Source organism: Aquarana catesbeiana, linkage group LG05 (genome assembly GCF_042186555.1).
Source record: "Aquarana catesbeiana isolate 2022-GZ linkage group LG05, ASM4218655v1, whole genome shotgun sequence".
Classification (NCBI taxonomy): Eukaryota; Metazoa; Chordata; class Amphibia; order Anura; family Ranidae; genus Aquarana; species Aquarana catesbeiana.
The window spans coordinates 641,528,863-641,551,352 of record NC_133328.1 but is presented as its reverse complement, the minus strand read 5'-3'; the positions used below and the strand labels follow the sequence as shown (position 1 = coordinate 641,551,352).

The 22,490-nt window shown below is 41.1% G+C and overlaps 1 protein-coding gene across 1 annotated transcript in view; it reads left to right on the top strand.

The window, feature by feature from the left end:
* Positions 1-22,490, top strand: part of PTH1R (parathyroid hormone 1 receptor) — a 438,047-nt gene that overhangs the window by 309,768 nt on the left and 105,789 nt on the right. The window contains exon 3 of the mRNA XM_073632443.1: positions 19,996-20,106. Within this exon, the coding sequence (XP_073488544.1) occupies positions 19,996-20,106 (111 nt within the window). The remainder of the gene's footprint in view (positions 1-19,995; positions 20,107-22,490) is intronic.

Below are 22,490 nucleotides of genomic sequence, written 5' to 3'. Positions count from 1 at the left end.
AGTTTTTAAATGCAAAATTCTCGAATTCGAATCATTTTTGAATTTCCAAAGAGAATAAAATAGAATAGAAAATAAAGGAATAGAATAGAAAAAAAAAAAAAAATAACATAGAAAAGAATAGAATATATATTCTAATAGAATATATTTCTATCCTATTCCATTGTATTTCGTTCTTTTATTTTCTATCCTATTTTGTTCTGTTTTACTCTATTATATTCTATTCTTTTATTTTCTGTTATATTCTTTTCTATTCTATTTTTTTTTCTATTCTATTCCTTTATTTTCTATTCTATTTTATTCTCTTTGGAAATTGGAAAACTATTCGAATTCGAAAACTTTTCTAATTTAAAAACTTTTCGAATCGATTCGAATATGAATAAATGAAACGAATTCCGAAAACGAATTAAACGGATTAAATGAGATTAACGAAATTTTTTTTTTTAAATAACGAATTGAAATGAAACAACGTTCTGCACGCTGATACACAATAGTCATGACTGAAGCATGAAATACGGACTTATCCTATTATTATTATTAATATTATTATTATTATGATTATTATTATAAGAAAGGAAGGAAGGAGACATGGAAGAAATGAAGAGGAAGGCAGGATAAAGGTGGAAGAAAGGAAAGAATTGAAGGAGGTTAGGACGGAAGGAATGAAGGATGAAAGGAAGGTAGACACGTGCGGTTCGTTACAAGTTACAACAGTACTGAATTCAAATGAATTCGAAATAACGAAAAAAAAAAATTGCCCGAAATTCGAATTCTAATAGTTTTCGAATACTTTTCGAATTCAAATAGCTTTCAAATTTGAATAGTTTTTAAATTCAAAGTTTTCGAATTCTTATCATTTTTGAATTTCCAAAGATAATAAAATAGAATAGAAAATAAAGGAACAGAATAGAAAAAAAAAATAATAGCATAGAAAAGAATAGATTATATATTCTAATAGAATACATTTCTATTCTATTCCATTGTATTCCGTTTTTTTTTTATTTTCTATCCTATTTTGTTCTGTTTTACTCTATTCTATTCAATTTTTTTTCTATTCTATTCCTTTTATTTTCTATTCTATTTTATTCTCTTTTGAAATTGGAAAACCATTCAAATTCGAAAACTTTTCTAATTCAAAAATGATTCGAATAGATTCGAATGCGAATAAATGAAACAAATTCCGAAAACAAATTAAACAGATTAAATGAATTTAAGGAAAATTTTTTAAAATAACGAATTGAAATGAAATGTTCTGCACACTGATACACAGTAATCATGACTGAAGCTTGAAATACAGACTCATCTTATTATTATTAATATTATTATTATTATTATTATAAGAAAGGAAGGAAGGAGCACAACATTCATATTTTATTTGTATTATTCATTAGGAAATACTTTAAATACATTGTGTCAAATAGAGGGGAAGGAAAAGCCTTGCGCACTTTTTTTTTCCAGCACGCTCGACCCCCCCGTGGAATGCCATTTTTTTTCTGCCTGTTCACATCTTGTACGAATATAAACCTCCTTATTAATCGACGGGAGAGTCCTCCGATCTCCGCGAGGCAAGCAATGATTAAGACCCGGCGCTCTCATTGCTTATTGAACAAAGACATCAGAAGTTAAACTTGCTCAGCACTCAACGAGGTTGTAAAACATGATTTCCGGATCTTCTAAACATTTCACAGCAAGGCTGATGAACAGGAACAGGCGCCCCAGCGTCAGGTCGGTCGGTAGCGCTTAATAAAGTCAAACAATATTGGTCTAAATTAATGTTTTCTCTGAAGGTTTTCTGACCTTCCAAATGACATTTTCTGCAGCTGGTGTTTCAGGAAATTCGAAGGTATCTTCCGGCGTTATGTCAGAACGTTTCACGGATATAGAAGTTGTGGACAGGGAGCGGTCTACGGCTCTCTCAGAACCTGCAGACAGAATAAATTGCTTTTCATAGAAAGCGATTTTGGCCTAGAGAAGAAGGCAGAGGTGGCAAAGTACAAAAATAAGATAGGAATCACGAAGCCTCCAGAGGTGTTTTTTTTTAATCAGATTTTGTTTTATTGACACTGCAGAGCGAGATGTCACCTCATCAGAAATATTATTTCAGATTGATCCACATTCAGAATCCCAGTGCATCTGTCCAATCAGTCACCCATCCTGTGTAATCAGTCCACAGCCCAACTGTGAGGCAACGGATGACTATGTCCTGCCACCAAGTATTCTAGTTTGGACCAGTTGGAAGGGGGCCAAGTCAGGTACTTCCAACCAGGGATCCCAGATATTGTCAAACTTCATTGGACTACCTCTGTGTTTGTATGTCAGCTTCTCCCTCAGAAGAGTGTCATTTATGGCATTAACCCATTCTGCGTGTGTAGGCGGTAATACTGAAAGCCGTTTTCTGGCTATAAACAGTACCCTGAGAATGGCCGTGTATGTGTAGGGTGTGTAGAGTTCCTTGTCTAGCCACCCAAGAGGACACAGCTTAGGGTCAACTGCAAATGTGAGGTTCCATATTTTATTAATAGAGTTGATCACTTCAGACCAGTAGCTTTTGCAGTTTCGGGCACTTCCAAAGCATGTGGATAAGGCCACCATTGTCCACCTTACAACGAGGACAAAGTGGATTGTATCTTTTGTGCCATATGTGTAGTTTGTATGGGGTACGGTAAGTTTGGTGAATGTCAGAAACCATGAAATCAGAAGTACAGTTAAATCACACTTGTTTAATAATAAAAGTAAAAAGAACAAACGTAGTCAAAACATAGTCAAAGTTCAGTAACCAGAACGGATAGTCAACCAAGCCAGAAATCAGGGATCAATGTAGTGGAACAGCAAGCAGGATCTGGAGCCAGAAGGGAAGTCAGCAAAGCCAGTCTTTAAACAGGAACGCAGGAGATGTTTCTTGTGATGTTGACCAAGGCGAAGGCAGAGATCCTCTGGCCTGGACGGCTTAAGTAGGCAGGTCTGACGAGCAGGATCATCAACAGCTGAGTATCTGTGGAGAGAGATAGGAGCTGGCAGTTAGCCGACAGCTGAGCGGCCAGCTCTGAGAAGGAAGGGCTGAAGCCAGCCCTGACAATAATGAATAGTTGCGCGAGTTTTTGGGAAGAGGAGAGTATGGTAGACCATTCCTCATCTGATATGTGACCTATATCTTTCCCCCAGCTTGTCCTTCACTTTAATGACATAGCTTTAGACTCCTGAGATAGTAGGGAACCAGATAGGGAGGATATCTGTCCCTTTACGAGACGATGATGTCACTAGTCGTGTGAGCACCGAGGGTCTAGTTAATTCCCACGTGGACATTATAGCTTGTGCCGAAAATGGCATGCCTGAGTTGTAGATACAGGAAGAATAAGATATTTGGTAGACAGTTTGGTTTCCACTTTCAAAGACTGAAAATCTCGTAAAAGGCCACCATGGTATAGCTGTGGAATGTACATAACTCCACACCTAGACCAGAAAAGCCCTGTAATTTATATAGTTTGGGAAAGTTTTAGTTATTCCAGATACGGGACCACTCAGAGTATCCTGAATATTGGAAATGCTGTTTGGCCTTGTTCCATATTTTATCTATGAGTACCATTGTTCCGAGCTCTCCCGCTTCTATGCATTCCACAAGGCCACCACCCGAACGTAGTGTGTGTATAATGTTTCTTGTGGGATCAGAGGACTCGGTGTGCTACCACCCCATCAGAGGCTGCAGCTGAGCCGCTATGAAGTAATAGTATGAGTTCGGAACTACCAGTCCACCCGAGTCCTTTGCTTCCTGTAACATTTCCATCCTGATACGAGGCACCTGTTTCCTCCATATCAAGGAGCGGAATATGGTATTACATTTTTTTGAACACATGAAGAGGAATCCAAATGGGTGCATTGTGGAGGGCATACAAGAGATGTGTACTCTAAATAATTTTTATCAAGTTACAGCGGCCTACTACCGAAAGGGGTACCGTATTTATCGGAGTATAACACGCACTTTTCCCCCCTTAAAATATCGGGAAAATCGTGTGTGCGTGTTATACGCCGATATAGGGCTGCCTCGGAAGGGAAGGAGGGAACGAGCGCCAGCGAAATACAGAGCCGCGATCTCCTTTGTACTCGGCTCGGCTTGCAGTCACGCCCAGTCCCACCCCCCGAACGGCTCCTAGCGTTGACGTCCTGGCATTGGACCGGGGTTATGTCCATCATAGGAGCTGAGCCAAGGGGCAGGACTGGGCGTGACTGGACGTGACTGCGAACTGAGCCGAGTACACTGGAGATCCGGCTCGGTCTTTTCTGGCAATGACAAGGCTGCAGATGCGCACGGATTAGCCTGCAATTATGAACAAGGCTGCAGATGGGCACTGATAAGGCTGCAATGATGGGCAAGGCTGCAGATGGGCATTGATTAGGCTGTACTGATGGAAAAGGCTGCAATGATGGGCAAGGCTGTAGACTCCAGAGGTGTTTAGGGTTTCCTGGAGAGATGGACTCCCTTAAGCAGACACCTGCATGGAAGACTTGTACGGTTTGGTTCTTAAAGGGAACTTTAAATATAAAAGTGGACTAAATGTGGACCTCTGTTTTTTTTTTTTTTTAAATCAGTATCCATATCCAACAGTTTTATAACCCTTTTCACCTCTGTGAAAGGAACTTCGGTTTGTTTTTGTTTTTTTTTCTTCTTTAAAAAGTTTTATTTATTTTTTTTTTTCTAAATATTGTAGCTATTGACTTTTAAAAATCAGGTACTTACCTGTGCCTGGGGTCCAGCACTGTCTTCCTGCAGCCAGTTCTTCATACCCCTCTGGGTCCCCGGTGCCACTATCTTGGATCTAGGAGTTTGCTGTGGTTTCCTGAGAAACCACAGCCAGCTCCCCATTGCACATGCGGAAGCTCGCCCGGTGCTTTGTGAATTGTGCTCCTGGAAGACGTGACGTGGGGGTGGGGTAAGGGCATCGGCGAGGATTGTGGAAGTGGGAGTGGGTTACCAATATAAAATTGGTATTCCCTCCCCCCAAAAAAAACTGTAACCCAGTCACATGTTGGCAGGTGCCGTCTACTTTCTCTGCTGCAGTGCTGCTATGGAATAGGGCCACCTGCAGTGGAGAAAGTAGACCGGATTACAAAAGTGGGAGCAGGTACCAAAAAAAAAAAAAATTGTTATTCCCTCCCCACCCCCCCCCCCCCAGTTATATGTAGGCAGGTGCGGTCTATGGCACTATTCCGCAGTGGCACTGCAGTTGGAGAGGAAGTCAGGAGGAACGTGGTTCCTCTATGGGTTCCTGGGTCACTGGGAAAGCAATTGATTGGATGCTGCCGACCCATGTGAATCTAGCAGCCATCTTGGGGACAGTATAGCCTATTTAAGGCCCTGGCTCCCAGGCTTGGTGCGAGTGGGTTGTGTAGGGACAGGTACCTAGCCTGGTAGGTAGTTGGTAGAATTAGCAGCAGGGAAAGGTTCCTGATGAGGAAGGAAAGCGTTGGGCTTGTAACCTCTCTGGGCATCTTCCTGTTTGGGCACGAGGCAGCCAGGTCACACTCTACCCCTCACAACAGGAGCTGTCAGTTCGGCTGAAACCTCCTCTCTACACGCGGCTGGATCTTTGAGTGTTCCTGGTTGGGTTGTCTCTCTGCTTGGTTTATTGTGAACTGTCTTTGCATTAATTCAACACAAGTTACTTTCATCGCGCTTGGACTGTGCGTGTTATTGTTGTCGCACCGCGCTGCACCCCACCTACATACAGGCTGGGGGAACGGAGCAAACCAGCAGGACTTTACTTTTTGAGTAAAGTTGTACTTTAAAGTTTTTCAAAAAATGTGTGTATCAGTACTGCTTGAACTGAAAAGAGGGGGGCACCTTGAAAGCTTGTCCTGAAAATGTAAATGTTAGTGCAAATAAAAAAAAAGTATTAAGGACAGTGCTTCTTTCTCTTTTTTTTTTTGGAACAATGAACCATTTCTGTGTCACAGTAACAAGTGATCTTTTTAGTTGTCTGTAAGAGGGGCAATCTTCCCAACGATTGACCATGTAAGAGTATCCATCTTCCACTGACCGCTAATATAAGGGATCTTTCTCCCACTGGCCACCAATGTATGGAACCACAAGCAACTACCAATTTAAGAGTAAGTGCTTGCTGCCTGAGCAACCAATCATCAGTCTTGTAAGCTGTTGTTGTGTAATTGCCTGAGTGTGGTGGGAGCATGGAGTGAGTAGAAGATGCACTGTATGACCAAAAACACGTTGACACCTGAACATCACATTTTATGAGCTTCCCATTCAAAAACATGGCCATGGGGCCATGGATATGGAGTTCTCCTCCTCCATTTGCAGCTATATCATCATCCACTCTTCTATGAGGGCTTTCCACAAGATTTTAGAGAGTGTCTGGGAATTTGAGCCCATTTGTGAGGTCAGGTACTGATGTTGGATGAGAAGACCTGGCTCACCATCGGTGTTCCATTTCATCCCAAAGGTGTTCAGTAGGGTTGAGGTCAGGGGTCTGTGCAGGAAAGTCATTTTCCTCCACACTAAACTGGTCACTTCAGGTCTTTATGGAGCTGGCTTTGTACACAGGGGCACAGTCAAGCTTTAACAGAAAAAGGGTCTTCACCAAACTGTTGTCAATAGGTTTAGCTGTTGGATATGCTATTCCAAAACCATAGCCATTAATATGGAGTTGCCTTCCATTCCAAAACCATAGCCATTAATATGGAGTTGACCTCAATTTCAAAACCATAGCCATTAATATGGAGTTGCCCTCCATTCCAAAACCATGGCCATTAATATGAAATTGACCTCAATTCTGAAACCATGGCCATTAATCTGGAGTTGACTTCTATTCCAAAACCATAGCCATTAATATGGAGTTGCCTTCCATTCCAAAACCATAGCCATTAATATGGAGTTGACCTCAATTTCAAAACCATAGCCATTAATATGGAGTTGCCCTCCATTCCAAAACCATGGCCATTAATATGAAATTGACCTCAATTCTGAAACCATGGCCATTAATCTGGAGTTGACTTCTATTCCAAAACCATGGCCATTAATATGGAGTTGGTCGCCTTTTGCGGCTTAATATCCTCCACTCTTCTCGGAAGGCTTTCCACAAGGTTTTGTAAAGTGTCTGTGGGAATGTGTCCCCATTTTTTAGGTCAGGTAAGTTCATCCCAAAGGTGTTCAGTAAGGTTGAGGTCAGGGCTCTGTGCAGGACACTCAAGTTCTTCCACACCAAACTGGTCAAACCATTTTTTTAGGGAGCTGGATTTGTACACAGGGGTACAGTCATGCTGGAACAGGAAAGGGTCTTCACCAAACTGTTACCACAAGGTTGAGCCATTGAACATCCAATTACAAAGCCATGGCCATTGATATAGAGTTGCCTGTTGTAATATGTTGGCCAATTTATGTATAATATTGTATTGGAGTACCATGCTGACCAGAAATTCAGTTGCATTGTCCAACTGAATTTTAACATAGCAAGGGAACAGCTGAAGACTCTTTGATGTGTTAATCATATGCAAGTCTACCTAGGTGTGTGAGGTGAGGTATGGTCTGGAAACCTAATTGAACATTTCAAAGGGTACATTGTTTAAAGGACCATAGTAGAAGTATTTATTGATGGTAATTAGACTTGACGGGGTAACAATAAGATCAAAGAGTATTTTGGGTTGACCTAGCAGAAACTCCCTCCTAGTGGACTAGTATTTCATAGAGGACATTCAAGCTGGCATTTAGTGTGGGAGTAAGGCTCATCTGTGTATGGGTGAGTGAGGCTTGTATGTGTATGAGTGGGGCTTGTCTGTGCATGGCTGGGAACGCACAGGCCTAGGAGATGGGTTTCTGAATTATATTTCCTCTGTCGGATTTCTTTGTCATCTGTGGACTTTGGACTTTGTTCTGTGTTGGAAGTCAATAAAGTGCATCTCTCTGGAAGAATTGGGTTGCTGCGGAAGAGTACTTACATCATCATTATAATAATACTTACTAATTAATTATCTATAATAACCCAATATAATATTAATATACTCGATCACTACATCTGGTGCCGTTCATGTGACCAGAAGAGCATTTTCGGACTTAGTAACAGAAGTCGGTGGTGACAACAATCCTATGAGGTGGACAGAAGTCTGATGAAGAACCAAGAGCTGTGCTGTGACTCTAATGTCTGGAATGTCTGGTTGTGACATAAGAGAGTCTGATCTACAAATTTAAACAAGTTGGGAACCCCAGAATTATTCTCTGGAGACCGGAAACAACAACAAAAAAAGGACTGTGTCGTGTACCAGAAGACCTGAAGTGGAAGCCAAAGGAGTAACTAATGCGGTGAGTAAAATATTTTCTTTTTTTTAATTATTAATAATATAGTCAAAATGCTTACTCAGTGTGAAGCTAGTGTCAGTTCTGATAAAGTTAACAGATGGGTATTAAAATGTATTAAGCGCCATGGCGGTCCTTATGAAATTCCAGAAAAATGTAAGCAGACGTGGACGATGATGAGGGAATTTTTAGAGAAAAATGTTTTTGATAGCAAAATTTCAGAAAGTAAAAGAAAAGGTTGTATTATACAGGGCTTGTTATCTTGCTGTCTAACAATGGAAAGTTCTTTGAATTATAAGGTTGAGGAAATTACCCAGTTACAGAAGGCAGTTGATAATAGCAACAATGTTTGTGAGAGGTTACAAAACCAATCAGACACTGAGACAGTAAATTTAAAATTGCATGCGGTTACCATTGGAGAAGCTTTACTTGAGAAATCTAAACGTTGTGATGAATTATCAGAGGAAAATGAGAGATTAAAATTAAGAATTATGGAATTAGAGAAGAGATCTCAGGAATGCAGATATGCATCAAATCTTGGATTCAGCAATCTGCAGCAAACAGAACCTCATATTAAATCTGATAATTCATTACCAGCCGCCCCCACTGTGACTACCACAGTTTATAACAATAATAATAATACAGGTGAAGTTCAGCTTGTAATGAAGCCATTCAAACCAAAAGAATTAGACGCAATTCTTAAAGAAATAGGAATGGTTCCATACCATGATTTAAACAGATTTTTAAAATGGTTTTGTGACGTGCAGCAAGTCAGAGATATGTACAATCTCAACCCATCTGACTTAGAAAGAGTTTTGCAACATTCTGTAGGAAGTGGTCTTTGGATGAGAATTAAACAAATCTGTATTCAGCCTCTGAGGACAAGGGACATATTACTGGAATTATTATGTGTTTTGTATGGTGTACGTTCTGATGTTACTATTCATGGAAAGATCCAACAAATGCAAAATGAATCTCCCTATGAATTGTCACACAGGATAGCAACTATTATGGAATTATTGGTCGGTAATAATCTTGCATTTGAGCGTGGTGGCTTGATACATATGAGTATGTTTCTAGATGCGTTGCATGAAGATATCAAACAAAATATTTTATTAGTTACCCCAAATCCTCATGATTTAAAAGACATATTGTTGAGAGCAGACCATTTATGGAGAAAGTCAAATGAGCAGGCTGTCAAAATTGATTTAGCCACATTGTTTAGGACAAATACTGAGCATAAAGATCAGAAGATAATATCCTATGATAACACCCGGAGAGGACACTCCGGGTCAAACATAGGTGATATTAATATGAAAAACAGAGCTGACCAAAATAATAATAAGAAAAGGTCCAAGACTTGGATACCGTTCTCTCAGTTAAAACATAAATATGACCAGCTGAAAATTGAGTATGACAAGATGAGAGGGGAACGTGATAAATTATTACAGCAGTTGAAGGGGGTACAAGATGTACATTCTGCAGATCTGTTTTTGAATGCAGATGACACTTCTCTAGCAGTGGGGGTGAATTAGCTCCAAACTGTAAACGTGTAAATAGTGTTTTGTTTTAACTTCAAACAATGTTTAAGGACCTCGCTAATTAGTTTTGTTGGAGAGTTTTGTTTTTCAGGGATGTCTGAAGATGCTTGCATGTGAATAGCAGAAGTCTGAAATTGAATAGTGTGGGAGAATTATGGGAGAAATGCTGAATAGACAATATATCACTATACATGGAATTATAAAGCATTCATGGACTCTCTCGAAATTCATCAAGCAATGGACCTTTTTTTCTTTTTTCTTCAACGCCCTAATTTTTTTAATTTTTCTCCCTTTTCCTGATATATTTTGCTTTTCATTTTTTATTTTTGTTTGTTTTATTTCTTGAACTTTATCTTAAAACCAAAGAGAGGCATTTTAACCTAAAATAATTTTCATAACATCTGTACATATTACATAATGCGTATTGATCAATATATTTGACATCTAAGGTGAGATGCTGCACAATGGCTTGGCATAGCATAAATTATAGTATGTTGGGTGGTTTTCCTAAATTTATAAGAGGGGTGAGTGAAATTCATCACTCTAGTCATGATTTGAAACTTTGTTGATTCAGTTGTTTATAATATGCTAAAGGCTATGACATATATGGATGGAAAAGACCTTTCTACCTTTCATGGTGAAGATACTGGCAAGAATTTCCACTGCCGCTTTGTCTGGATAGAAGATCTGATAAACACTGATGTCAAGCTGATTCTATCTGAACCATCGTGTGGGGGTATATGTATATGTTGGTATACCATTCAAGTGTAATTATGGACTGAATGATCCAAGTAACTGCTTTATTGAAGACAATGAGGGGTCGGCCTACAGCAAATTACAAAAGCAAATTGTGGCTGGCAATCAACAAATTCTGGTACTTGACGGGTACACTACCCGGTCATCTTTGTTCAAATTGTGGAAATGGAAAGAAGCAGATGTGAATTGTAAAATGCTTGCAAGATGGACTCATGAATGTCAAGTGCAAGAAAATAGTTTGAAGCACAGTTTTTACTGCCATATCCAAACCTTTTGACCTTGAAAGTGAGTGCTGGTACATTGATAGTTCTTCTTACTGTAAAGATGAAAGTAGAGTGTTTGCGTAAAAGTATCTTTAAAAATGGAAAGCTTGAGCCTGGAGATGAGAAAATCCTGGACTTATGTGGATTGGAGTTCCCAGAGCATACCAAGTTTACTTTCAGTGAGATGGTGAGAGATGTGATGAAGTCAGACCGAAGAATGGACTGTGACATCAGCTCGTCTTTGCGCAATATTCAAGATCTTGATGTGATATAATAAGGCCTAACAGCTATATGGGCCACTGACGTTTACCAAATCCTTTTCTAGTCATGGTCTAAAAGTTATATTATCTAATAACTGTTTCATGGGGATATTTTAGAGGCTGGCGAAGAGAGATGTAACCAGTTTCAACTTCATATTTTATATGAGCCATTGAAAAGCATCCAGTACCTTAAATCGTAATGATATTTTTTGTTGTTTGATTTATGGGTCAGTTCTAGTTGTTAGAACCGACCCAAGTGGGGGTATATGTTGTAATATGTTGGCCAATTTATGTATAATATTGTATTGGAGTACCATGCTGACCAGAAATTCAGTTGCATTGTCCAACTGAATTTTAACATAGCAAGGGAACAGCTGAAGACTCTTTGATGTGTTAATCATATGCAAGTCTACCTAGGTGTGTGAGGTGAGGTATGGTCTGGAAACCTAATTGAACATTTCAAAGGGTACATTGTTTAAAGGACCATAGTAGAAGTATTTATTGATGGTAATTAGACTTGACGGGGTAACAATAAGATCAAAGAGTATTTTGGGTTGACCTAGCAGAAACTCCCTCCTAGTGGACTAGTATTTCATAGAGGACATTCAAGCTGGCATTTAGTGTGGGAGTAAGGCTCATCTGTGTATGGGTGAGTGAGGCTTGTATGTGTATGAGTGGGGCTTGTCTGTGCATGGCTGGGAACGCACAGGCCTAGGAGATGGGTTTCTGAATTATATTTCCTCTGTCGGATTTCTTTGTCATCTGTGGACTTTGGACTTTGTTCTGTGTTGGAAGTCAATAAAGTGCATCTCTCTGGAAGAATTGGGTTGCTGCGGAAGAGTACTTACATCATCATTATAATAATACTTACTAATTAATTATCTATAATAACCCAATATAATATTAATATACTCGATCACTACATTGCCCTCTATTCCAAAACCATGGCCACTTATATAGAGTCGCCCTTCATTTCAAAACCATGGCCATTAATATAGAGTTGGTCGCCATTTGTGGCTTCAGGTCCTTCACCCTTCTGGAAGGTCCTTCACCCTTCTGGGAAGGCTTTCCACGAGGTTTTAGAGTGTGTCTATATGGAGCTGGCTTTGTAAGCTGGAGCACAGTCATGCTAGAAAAGGGTCTTGACCAAACAGCCACCATAAGGTTGGAAGAGCACAATTGTCTACAATGTCTTTGTATTATATATTATTAACAAAAACCTTCATTGGAAACACCCGAACTCCATTATTTGGAGGGAGGTACACATACTTTTGTCTATATAGTATAAGTACACTCTACTTATGATCTATAGCAGGGGTAGGCAACCTGGGCACTCCAGCTGTTTTGAAACTACAAATCCCATTATGCCTCTGGGAGTCATACCTGTGATGGTCAGGGTCTTTCAATGTCTCATGGGACTTGTAGTTTCACCACAGCTGGAGGGCCGAGGTTGCCTACGACTGATCTATAGAATTGGGTAGACTCCCACCCTTTGTTCAGTATGAGCAAGCTAACAGATTCACTTTAACCGCATGCCGACCAGCGCACGAGGATGTACATCGGCACAATGGCACGGCTGGGCAAATGGGCGTACAAGGTACGTCCCCTTTAAGAGGCGGGATTGTGGCCGTGGGTCCCGTAGACTCGATGTCCCCTGGTGTCCTGCAATCGTGTCACGGAGTGGCAGAACGGGTAAACAAGGCATTTCCTCATTCTGCCTAGTGACATGACAGAGATCTACTGCTCCCTCTCATCGGGAGCAGTGATCTCTGTCATGCCAATGGTAGCCCACCCCCCCCACCACCCACAGTTAAAATCACTCCCTAGAACACAGTTAACCCCTTGATCGCCCCCTTCCCTGCCAGTGTCATTTACACAGTAATCAGTGCATTTTTATAGCACTGATCTCTGTATAAATGACAATGGTCCTAAAATAGTGTCAAAAGTGTCCGAAGTGTCCGATGTGTCCGCCATAATGTCACAGTCACAATAAAAATCGCAGATCGCCGCCATTACTGATAAAAAAAGAAATAATAACAAAAATGCCATAACACTATCCCCTATTTTGTAGGCGCTATAACTTTTGCGCAAACCAATCAACATACGCTTATTGCTCTATTTGTGGGAAAAAAAAGGACGTCAATTTTGTTTGGATGCAACGTCGCACGACCGCGCAATTGTCAGTTAAAGCGACGCAGTGCCGAATCGCAAAAAGTGCTCTGGCCAGGAAGGGGGGTAAATTCTTCCGGGGCTGAAGCGGTTAAATATACTTTTTCCCTTTTGGAAAAGTAGGGCACGTTGTATCTGGTGTTCCCCGAGTACATAACAGCCATTGTGTCAGAAGTTCTTTTCTTTGCTGAAAATATTGTTTTACTCTTTCTATCCTCCAGCCTGTAGCTTCAGCTCAGATATGCCGGGAGCTTTTCCTTCTGTGCGATGTTTCAGCTACTGTGAGAACCAGCATCATAAAATAAAATAAATAATAGAATTGTCAGTGAAGAATAAGCAGGAAACAAGCCAGCACTATCTTACAGTTGTATAAAGAAGACTATAAATACTTTGGATAAGGTGTTAAAAAATGATATATCACTAAATATACAGTATATGTCCCGAATGTTGTCATTTGGGTAAACAGAGCCCTATCTCAGACGGCCTGCAATACACATGGGGAGGAGGTGGGGGAGCAAAGATTGTGAGCTGGGGGCAAGTAGCAGAAGGCAGGCGGAAGCAAAAAAAAAAAGAGTAAAAAAAAAAAGAGTAAAAAAAAAAAAAAAAAAAAAAAAGGATGTGCTCATCAGAGAAATCTTTAATCCACCAATATTGCAGACATCCTATTGCAGCTTTGCATCAATCTCGAGGGTGAAGATTTTTTATTTTTTATTTTTTCCATAGTGCAGTGTGCAAAACTAAACACCGGGTGCAATATAAAAAGTGAGTAACACAAAAACATTGCAGAGGGTGTAACACATGACCCAGCTCTGAAGAGAAAGGACCCAGGCCCTGATCCTCCAGGGTTCAAGACGGGGACTGGGGTATTCGTGGTCCACCTGGTCGAAACCAGGCGGACTTCACGAAACCTGCCGAGGCGAGTTCCACCCAAATGCTAGGTAGGGCTCTCCTGAAGGGGGACCTCATGAGAGGGGGAGAAACGCGTCATGAAGCCATATGCACTGCCCTCCCACCAAGCTTCTTAGGGAAAGTCTGAGGACAAAGGACAGAAGAGTTCCAAGAAGGAGATATGGGATTTTAAGTATAGCTTATGAGCAGTATCTATGTACTACTTCACAACCACATACAGTTTTGTAAAAAGAGAGATCTTTTATTGCATACAAAATGTAAAAACCCACTAAAACTGCAACCCCCTATACAGTATATTAAGGGAAACTAACTTAATCTAGACAGATGACCTCTATCAGTCTACGCGTTTCACTGAGTTTCCACTTTGGAAAACACCAGAGACTGTGGTGAATGTACAGTATATATGGTCAGCACTGTATGAATACCAATAATAAATAAATAACATTGTACTGCCTATCTCATCTGTATCGTCATACTGACACCTTGAATCCCTTATGTTTGTTTCTTGTGCTCCTTATCACTCTAAAATCAAAATAAAATGAAAGTTTTGAACAAGGAAGTCCCCTTTAAATCGACCTGATTGCACTGCCCTGAGCCAATGAAAAGCCGCGTACGATGAAAATTCCCAATTTAACGCACCATTAAGCGGCGTCTCTCTTCCTCCGGTAAATATTTGGAATCAGATTGAAATGTTATTAAACGTTGTTCAGTAATACATCTTGCCCATTTCCTAATAAACTAGAAGAGAGTCTTCCCATCCCCGGAGGCCCGCCATGATGATTCCACACAAGACGCTTTCATCGAGTAAACCAAATGAGGTTGTAAAAATTGGCAGCGGTGGTTTGAATTTCCCAGCGCCGGTTCTATGCAGGCGCTGAAAAGGCTGCAATAAGGGTTTTATCCCTCACTCAGCCCCTGGGTTGTGTATTGTAGATGGTAACACCATCCATGGGCTGCCATTAAACCCTTTCCCTGCCGGAGACCTTTTTGCATTTTTTTTTTAAACACTTGTTTAAAAAAATCATTTTTGGGCTGAAGATTACATAATCCCACCCCAAAATATTCCACATTTTCTGAAAGCAGACACTCTAGGGCAGCAGTCCCCAATTTTCCTGACACCAGGGACTGGCCGTTCGGCAGTCTACCCTTCAATGGACCTGGGGGGGGGGGGTGTTACGTTGTTGTTTATTTATGTGGTAGTTGCCGCCTGTCGCAGGTTTTTTTGCAGCTTATCACCTGGGGGGGGGGGGATATGCAGATTATCACCGGGGGGGTCTTTTTCTTTCTTAATCTTTTTTCTTTTGTCTTCTTCTTCCTCCTCCTTCTACTTTTTCTCTATTCTTCTGTCTTCTTCTTCCTCCTTTTTCTTTATTCCTCTTCTTTGTTCATCTTTTGTTTTCTTCCTGTTCCTTCTTCTTTCTTCTGCTTCATTCTTTTTCTTCTTCTTTCGTTTTCTTCCTTTTTCCTTCTTCTTTCTTCTGCTTCTTTCTTCTTCTTCCTTCATCTTTCTTCTTTGTCCTTTCTTCTTTCTTCTTCTTCCATCTTTTCTCCTTCTTTCTTCTTTTTCCTTTCATCATCTTCTTCTTCTTTCCTCCTTCTCCTTCTTTTTCTCTTCTTTCTACTTTCTTCTTCCTTCTTCTTCTTTCTTCTTCTTCTTTCTTCTTCTGTCTTCTTCTTCCTCATCCTCCTCCCCTCTTTTTGTTCTTTCTTTTTCTTATTTTTCTTCTTCTTTTCTTTCTTCTTCCTTCTTTTTCTTTCTTCTTCCTTCTTTTTCTTTCTTTATTTCTTTCTTTTTCCTTCTTTTTCTTTCTTCTTCCTTCTTTTTCTTTCTTTATTTCTTTCTTCTTCCTTCTTTTTCTTTCTTCTGCTTCCTCATCCTCCTCCCTCCTTCTTCTTCTTCTTCTTCTTCTTCTTCTTCTGCTTCTTCTTCTTTCTTCTTTCTTCTTTCTTCTTTTTTCTCTTTCTTCTTTTTCTTTCTTCTTCTTCCTTCTTCTACCTCATCCTCCTCCCTCCTTCTTCTACCTCATCCTCCTCCCTCCTTCTTCTACCTCATCCTCCTTCCTCCTTCTTCTTCCTCATCCTCCTTCCTCCTTCTTCTTCTTTCTTCTTCTTCCTTCTTTTTCTATCTTCTTCTTCCTTCTTCTTCATCATCCTCCCTCCTTCCTTCTTCTTTGTTCTTTCTTCCTTCTTCTTCCTTCATGTTTTGTTGACGGTATTTAGGGACAGCTATGTACTTTATGTTTTAAGTTTCCTTATTCGGCGATCTTATTAGGTTTTCAGCATATCTGTTATATTTATTTTGACTTATATTTATATATACCATTATCCTATATTTGTATTTGTTACAATATATTGACGACGTAATAGTATTGAAAGATTTAGATATGTTTTATTATTATTTTGTTTGGAAAAACAAATAAAATCAGACTGAAGCAAATAAAGTTTTTATATTGGGATCTCGTACATTTATACTAATACTCATACATTCTAGGAGTGGCATGTATCTGGGTTTCAACCAGCCAGTCCGGTATTCCTCCACCCCTCCCCCTCTTCCATTTGCTTCCTCTAGGTGGACATGATTTTTCATGTATTTGACCATTTTTGTCCCTTCAACCCTTCATGTATCTTTTCAAACAATTTTACATTTCCCTTAATTGAAATAATGAAGAAGAGACAAGTGGTTTTTCACGAAGACCGCCACCCCTGTATTGAATCACATTGTAGATGAACTGCAGTAGACATTAGCGGCTCCCCCTTATGCTGCCTCTATGAGACTGCTAATGGCCAATTCATCCCACACAGCGGTTACCATAATAAACGCAAAGCAGAAAACCTCCCAAACAATCTGCCACAATTTCAGTCCAATTACCGGAAAGGCCGAGTGGACCGGGGCTGCAGATTAGTTTCCTCATCTACCTGATCAAGAAGGAGCTGCCAATAATAAAAACCTAATTTGGTTTTATTGCTTCGGTGCTTGTACTAAATATGACTAGATTACGACTTTGTAGCCCTTGCTGTGATTATAGGATTAAATCTGAGTATTGCTATTGAGGGAGATGGGGGAGGTGGGGGCGGGGTCAAAGTCTAGTCCATGCAGCATATGAGAATCATTTGGACATCCAAACAGAACACCATTCAACATTTTTTTACCTTTCTTTTTAGACAGCATGGAACAGATTTTCATATGCTACATGGCCTCTACCTCTAGGACAATGGTCTCCAAACTGCGGCCTTTTGCTTGCTTTTTATTCAACCCTTGGGGCAATATTCCTCTGACTGACACAAGACAATATTACTCCCACGTAACACCCCATATTCCCATCGCACACGTTCCTGGATAAAGCTCTAAACGTTTTGGGTCCTGCAGCAACCATCAGCTGGAGACTGGACTGAGATAGCCACATTTAGGATATTTGCCAGTACACCACGGATCGCCAAGTATTGTCCAAACTATTTTTTATTGAAGCATGATAACATCACAAAACAGGTAGTGCAACGTTTCTGAGTCACGCAGGACCCCTTCGTCAGGCACGTGATGACTATTCCTCCCACTGACACCAACAATGGGGTGCTATTTTTCCTACTGACACCAATATTGGGGAACTATTTCAACCCCTAATACCAAAGATTGGGCCCTATTCCTCCTACTGACACCAACAATGGGGCCCTATTACTCCCACTGACACCAACAATGGGGCCCTATTACTCCCACTGACACCAACAATGGGGCCCTATTACTCCCACTGACACCAACAATGGGGCTCTATTTCTCCCACTGACACCAACAATGGGGCCCTATTACTCCCACTGACACCAACAATAGGGCACTATTCCTCCCACTGATACCAAAGATGGGGCCCTATTCCTCCTGATCACACAAACATTGGGGAACCCCCCCTTAATACCAAAGATGGAGCACTATTCCTTCCACTGACACAAGGACAGTTTCTACCCCCACTGGCCACAGTCTGAACCCCCTAAAGTCTGAAGGACAGTTAGCTGGCCCTTTAGAAAGTTTGCAAACCCCTCCCATAGGATGACATCTTTCCAAATTTCTGCTCCGGATTAGGGATGAATGAAACTGAGAGAATTGGGTGGAAATTGAAAGATTTTGTTAAAATTTGGCCCTTTTGGTGAACAGAATTGGAATCAGCAGGAAAACCAAACTTAAGGTGGTTTGTGGTGGATTTTCGATGGTAGAATAGGCTCTAACTAGTGACCAGGCAAATGCCCCGGATTTGGATTCGGGGTAAGTTCATGAACTTACCAAAAGTTTGGGTGCTGAATCCGAACCCCATTAAAATCAGTAGGAGCCGAACGATAAAAGGTAATGGCCATTTTCTGGGCTAATAGGCATAGGGATTGCCCAAAAAAAAAAGACATGGAGTGGCTGGGCATTGCCTGGGGCAACATGTACCAAAGCTTGGAAAAAAAAACAATTTTCATGCAATGTTTGGTGGGAAGCAGCAATTTTAGTAATGCTTAAAGTGAAACAATTAAAATTGCGAATTCCGTTTAAATACAATGGATATCAAAGGAAAAACTTATATCTGATCCTTTGCATTTGCAGCCTGGCAGACCAAGAAAGGGGGGTGAGGGTGAGCATGCAGGCCTCCCTTCTGAACCATACCAGGCCACATGCCCTCAACATGGGTGCCAATGCCACATGGTTCCAATGATCTTTTTAGGTGTCTGTAAGGATGGCATTCTCCCCACTGACCACCAATGTAAGGATTCTTCCCACTGACCACCAATGTAAGGAACATTCTTCCCACTGTTCACCAATGTAAGGAACATTCTTCTCACTGATCACCAATGTAAGGAACATTCTTCTCACTGATCACCAATGTAAGGAACATTCTTCCCACTGATCACCAATGTAACAAACATTCTTCCCACTGACCTCCAATGTAAGGAGCATTCTTCTCACTGATCACCAATGTAAGGAACATTCTCCCCACTGACCTCCAATGTAAGGGACATTCTTCTCACTGATCACCAATGTAAGGAACATTCTTCCCACCGATCACCAATGTAAGAAACATTGGACATTCTTCCCATTGACCTCCAATGTAAGGAACATTCTTCTCACTGACCACCAATGTAAGGAACATTCTTCTCACTGATCACCAATGTAAGGGACATTCTTCTCACTGATCACCAATGTAAGGAACATTCTTCCCACTGATCACCAATGTAAGGAACATTCTTCCCACTGATCACCAATGTAAGGAACATTCTTCTCACTGATCACCAATGTAAGGAACATTCTTCTCACTGATCACCAATGTAAGGAACATTCTTCCCACTGATCACCAATGTAAGGAGCATTCTTCCCACTGATCACCAATGTAAGGAACATTCTTCTCACTGATCACCAATGTAAGGAACATTCTTCCCACTGATCACCAATGTAAGGGACATTCTTCCCACTGATCACCAATGTAAGGAGCATTCTTCCCACTGATCACCAATGTAAGGAGCATTCTTCTCACTGATCACCCCAAAAAAGTGGTAAAGCAGGGGCTCCTGCAGGGGGTCTCTTGAGACCTAAACATTATTTTAGGGGTTCCTGTGGGGAAATAATATTTGAGAAGAGTTTCTCTATGTTTTGTTTGCACTGCAAAACACTGCCCTCTGGTGATTCCAAAGCAGGATATAATATATGATCTTAAAATATGGGTCTGGAAACATAAATCCAAAAATGCGTACTTGCTTATATTTACTGTATATTAAAAGCATAACTAGGTAACCTCCCCTGACCTATGATCTCACCATTCTTTGCCTCCTTTTCTCTGCAGATGGAGGTTGTCGCTCGGAATGGGACGGGATACTGTGTTGGCCGGAAGGAGAGCCGGGAAGTTGGGTGTCCACGCCTTGCCCGAAATATATCTACGACTTCAACCACAAAGGTAAAATATAACATCTGAAGCAATGACGGCTACAAGTAAAAAGGATTATTACACAGTTGGGCAATTTGTAACATTGCAATATATTTTTTTTTCCCCAGCAATCTTTAAAATAAGCTTCCCAAATGGTTGGCATTGGCCAGATCATGATAATAGTGAGGTGGTTAAATAGAACCTGAGCCACTATAGACATGAGCTACAGTCCTCATACCCAGAAAATGTGTCTTAAGAATTGCTACTAATGGTAGGCTCACAGGCACACATAAACCTCAGCACAAAGGCTCAATTAAAAAATAAATAAATAAACTACAATTTCATATACAGTCAGGTCCATAAATATTGGGACATCAACACAATTCTAATCTTTTTGGCTCTATACACCACCACAGTGGATTTGAAATTAAACGATCAAGATGTGTTTTAACTGCAGACCCTTGTGAAGGGTGTTTTCTTCACCAGGGAAAGAATTCTTCGGTCATCCACCACAGTTGTTTTCCGTGGTCTTCCAGGTCTTTTGGTGTTGCTGAGCTCAGCGGTGCGTTCTTTCTTTTTAAGGATGTTCCAAACAGTTGATTTGGCCACACCTAATGTTTTTGCTATCTCTCTGATGGGTTTGTTTTGTTTTTTCAGCCTAATGATGGCTTGCTTCACTGATAGTGACAGCTCTTTGGATCTCATATTGAGAGTTGACAGCAACAGATTCCAAATGCAAATAGCACACTTGAAATGCACTCTGGACCTTTTATCTGCTCCTTGTAAATGGGATAATGACCTGGCCATGGAACAGCTGAGCAGCCAATTGTCCCATTACTTTTGGTCCCTTAAAAAGTGGGAGGCACATATACAAACTGTTTTAATTCCTACACCGTTCACCTCATTTGGATGTAAATACTCTCAAATTAAAGCTGAAAGTCTGCAGTTAAAGCACATCTTGTTCATTTCATTTCAAATCCATTGTGGTGGTGTATAGAGCCAAAAAGATTAGAAATGTGTCGATGTCCCAATATTTATGGACCTGACTGTACTTCATTAAAATATTTGGGGAGGACATAGCAGCCGTTGTGACACGAAGCACTGGTCAAAGGAATGCGAGGTTCAGCACAGCGAACAGACTGCAGCAGGCAGTACTATGTAATGCACAGCACCACATACAAAGTCTAGCAGTTAGGACTGTGAGAGCCTCACCTCCTGTCCCCAGATTTCTTCCTTATAAAAAACTCTCGTGATACTAGCTAAAATTGCTGCTCAGACTGAGATGGAAGCAGCTGGACTGGAGAAAAAACTGAATGGATTGGATTGCAGCCTCTGCTAACTGCAGCCATGAGAGTCATTGACTAGTGAAGGAAGTTGTTTTATCCAGACACAGAAATCAGGAACAGGTCAGTTATGTACAGATGAGAGCCCCCCTAGATCAGTGATCCCCAAATTGCAGCTCAGGGGCCAGACGTGGCCCTTTGTTTGTCTTTATTCGGACGTTAGGGCACTATTCCTCCCACTGACACCATTAATAAGGCACTATTCCTCCAACTGACACCAATGATGGGGCACTATTCCTCCAACTGACACCAATGATGGGGCACTATTCCCCCCACTGACACCAATAATGGGGCACTATTCCTCCAACTGACACCAATGATGGGGCACTATTCCTCCAACTGACACCAATGATGGGGCACTATTCCTCCAACTGACACCAATGATGGGGCACTATTCCTCCAACTGACACCAATGATGGGGCACTATTCCTCCAACTGACACCAATGACGGGGCACTATTCCCCCCACTGACACCAACGTTGGGTTACTATTCCTTTCACTGATGCCAATGATGGTCTACTGATCTACTGACACCAACAATGAAGTGCGATTCCTCCCACTGATGCCAATAATGGGACACTATTACTTCTACTGACACCAACAATGAAGCACTATATCCGCCCCTGGTATCAACCTTGGGGCACTATTCCTCCCACTAATACCAAATACATGGCATTGTTTGCTTCCACTTGTCCTCCCAAAGTCTGAAGGATAGTAAACTGGCCCCTGGGTTGGAAAGTTTGGCTACCTCTGTCCTAGACATAGACATGCGCAGTGGGTGTGCCAGGTGTGCCTGGGCACACCCTAATCACTACATGTGGTACTGATTCCCCCTACTGCCCGGGCTTCCTCCTGTGTTGCGCCCCCTACCTGCAGTGCTGCTTGCTTCTTTCCTCTCCCCCCCCCTGCTGAGGGGGATGTTTCAGGATGGAGAGCAGAGGAAGGGGGCTATGTCATTTTCCAGCACCTGCCTTTTCTAAATGAACACGGTGAACACGCTCACTCACTGTGTCCATTCCTAACTGAGGCATAGTAAATGGTGTTTACTATGCTTCAATTTGTAAATGAACA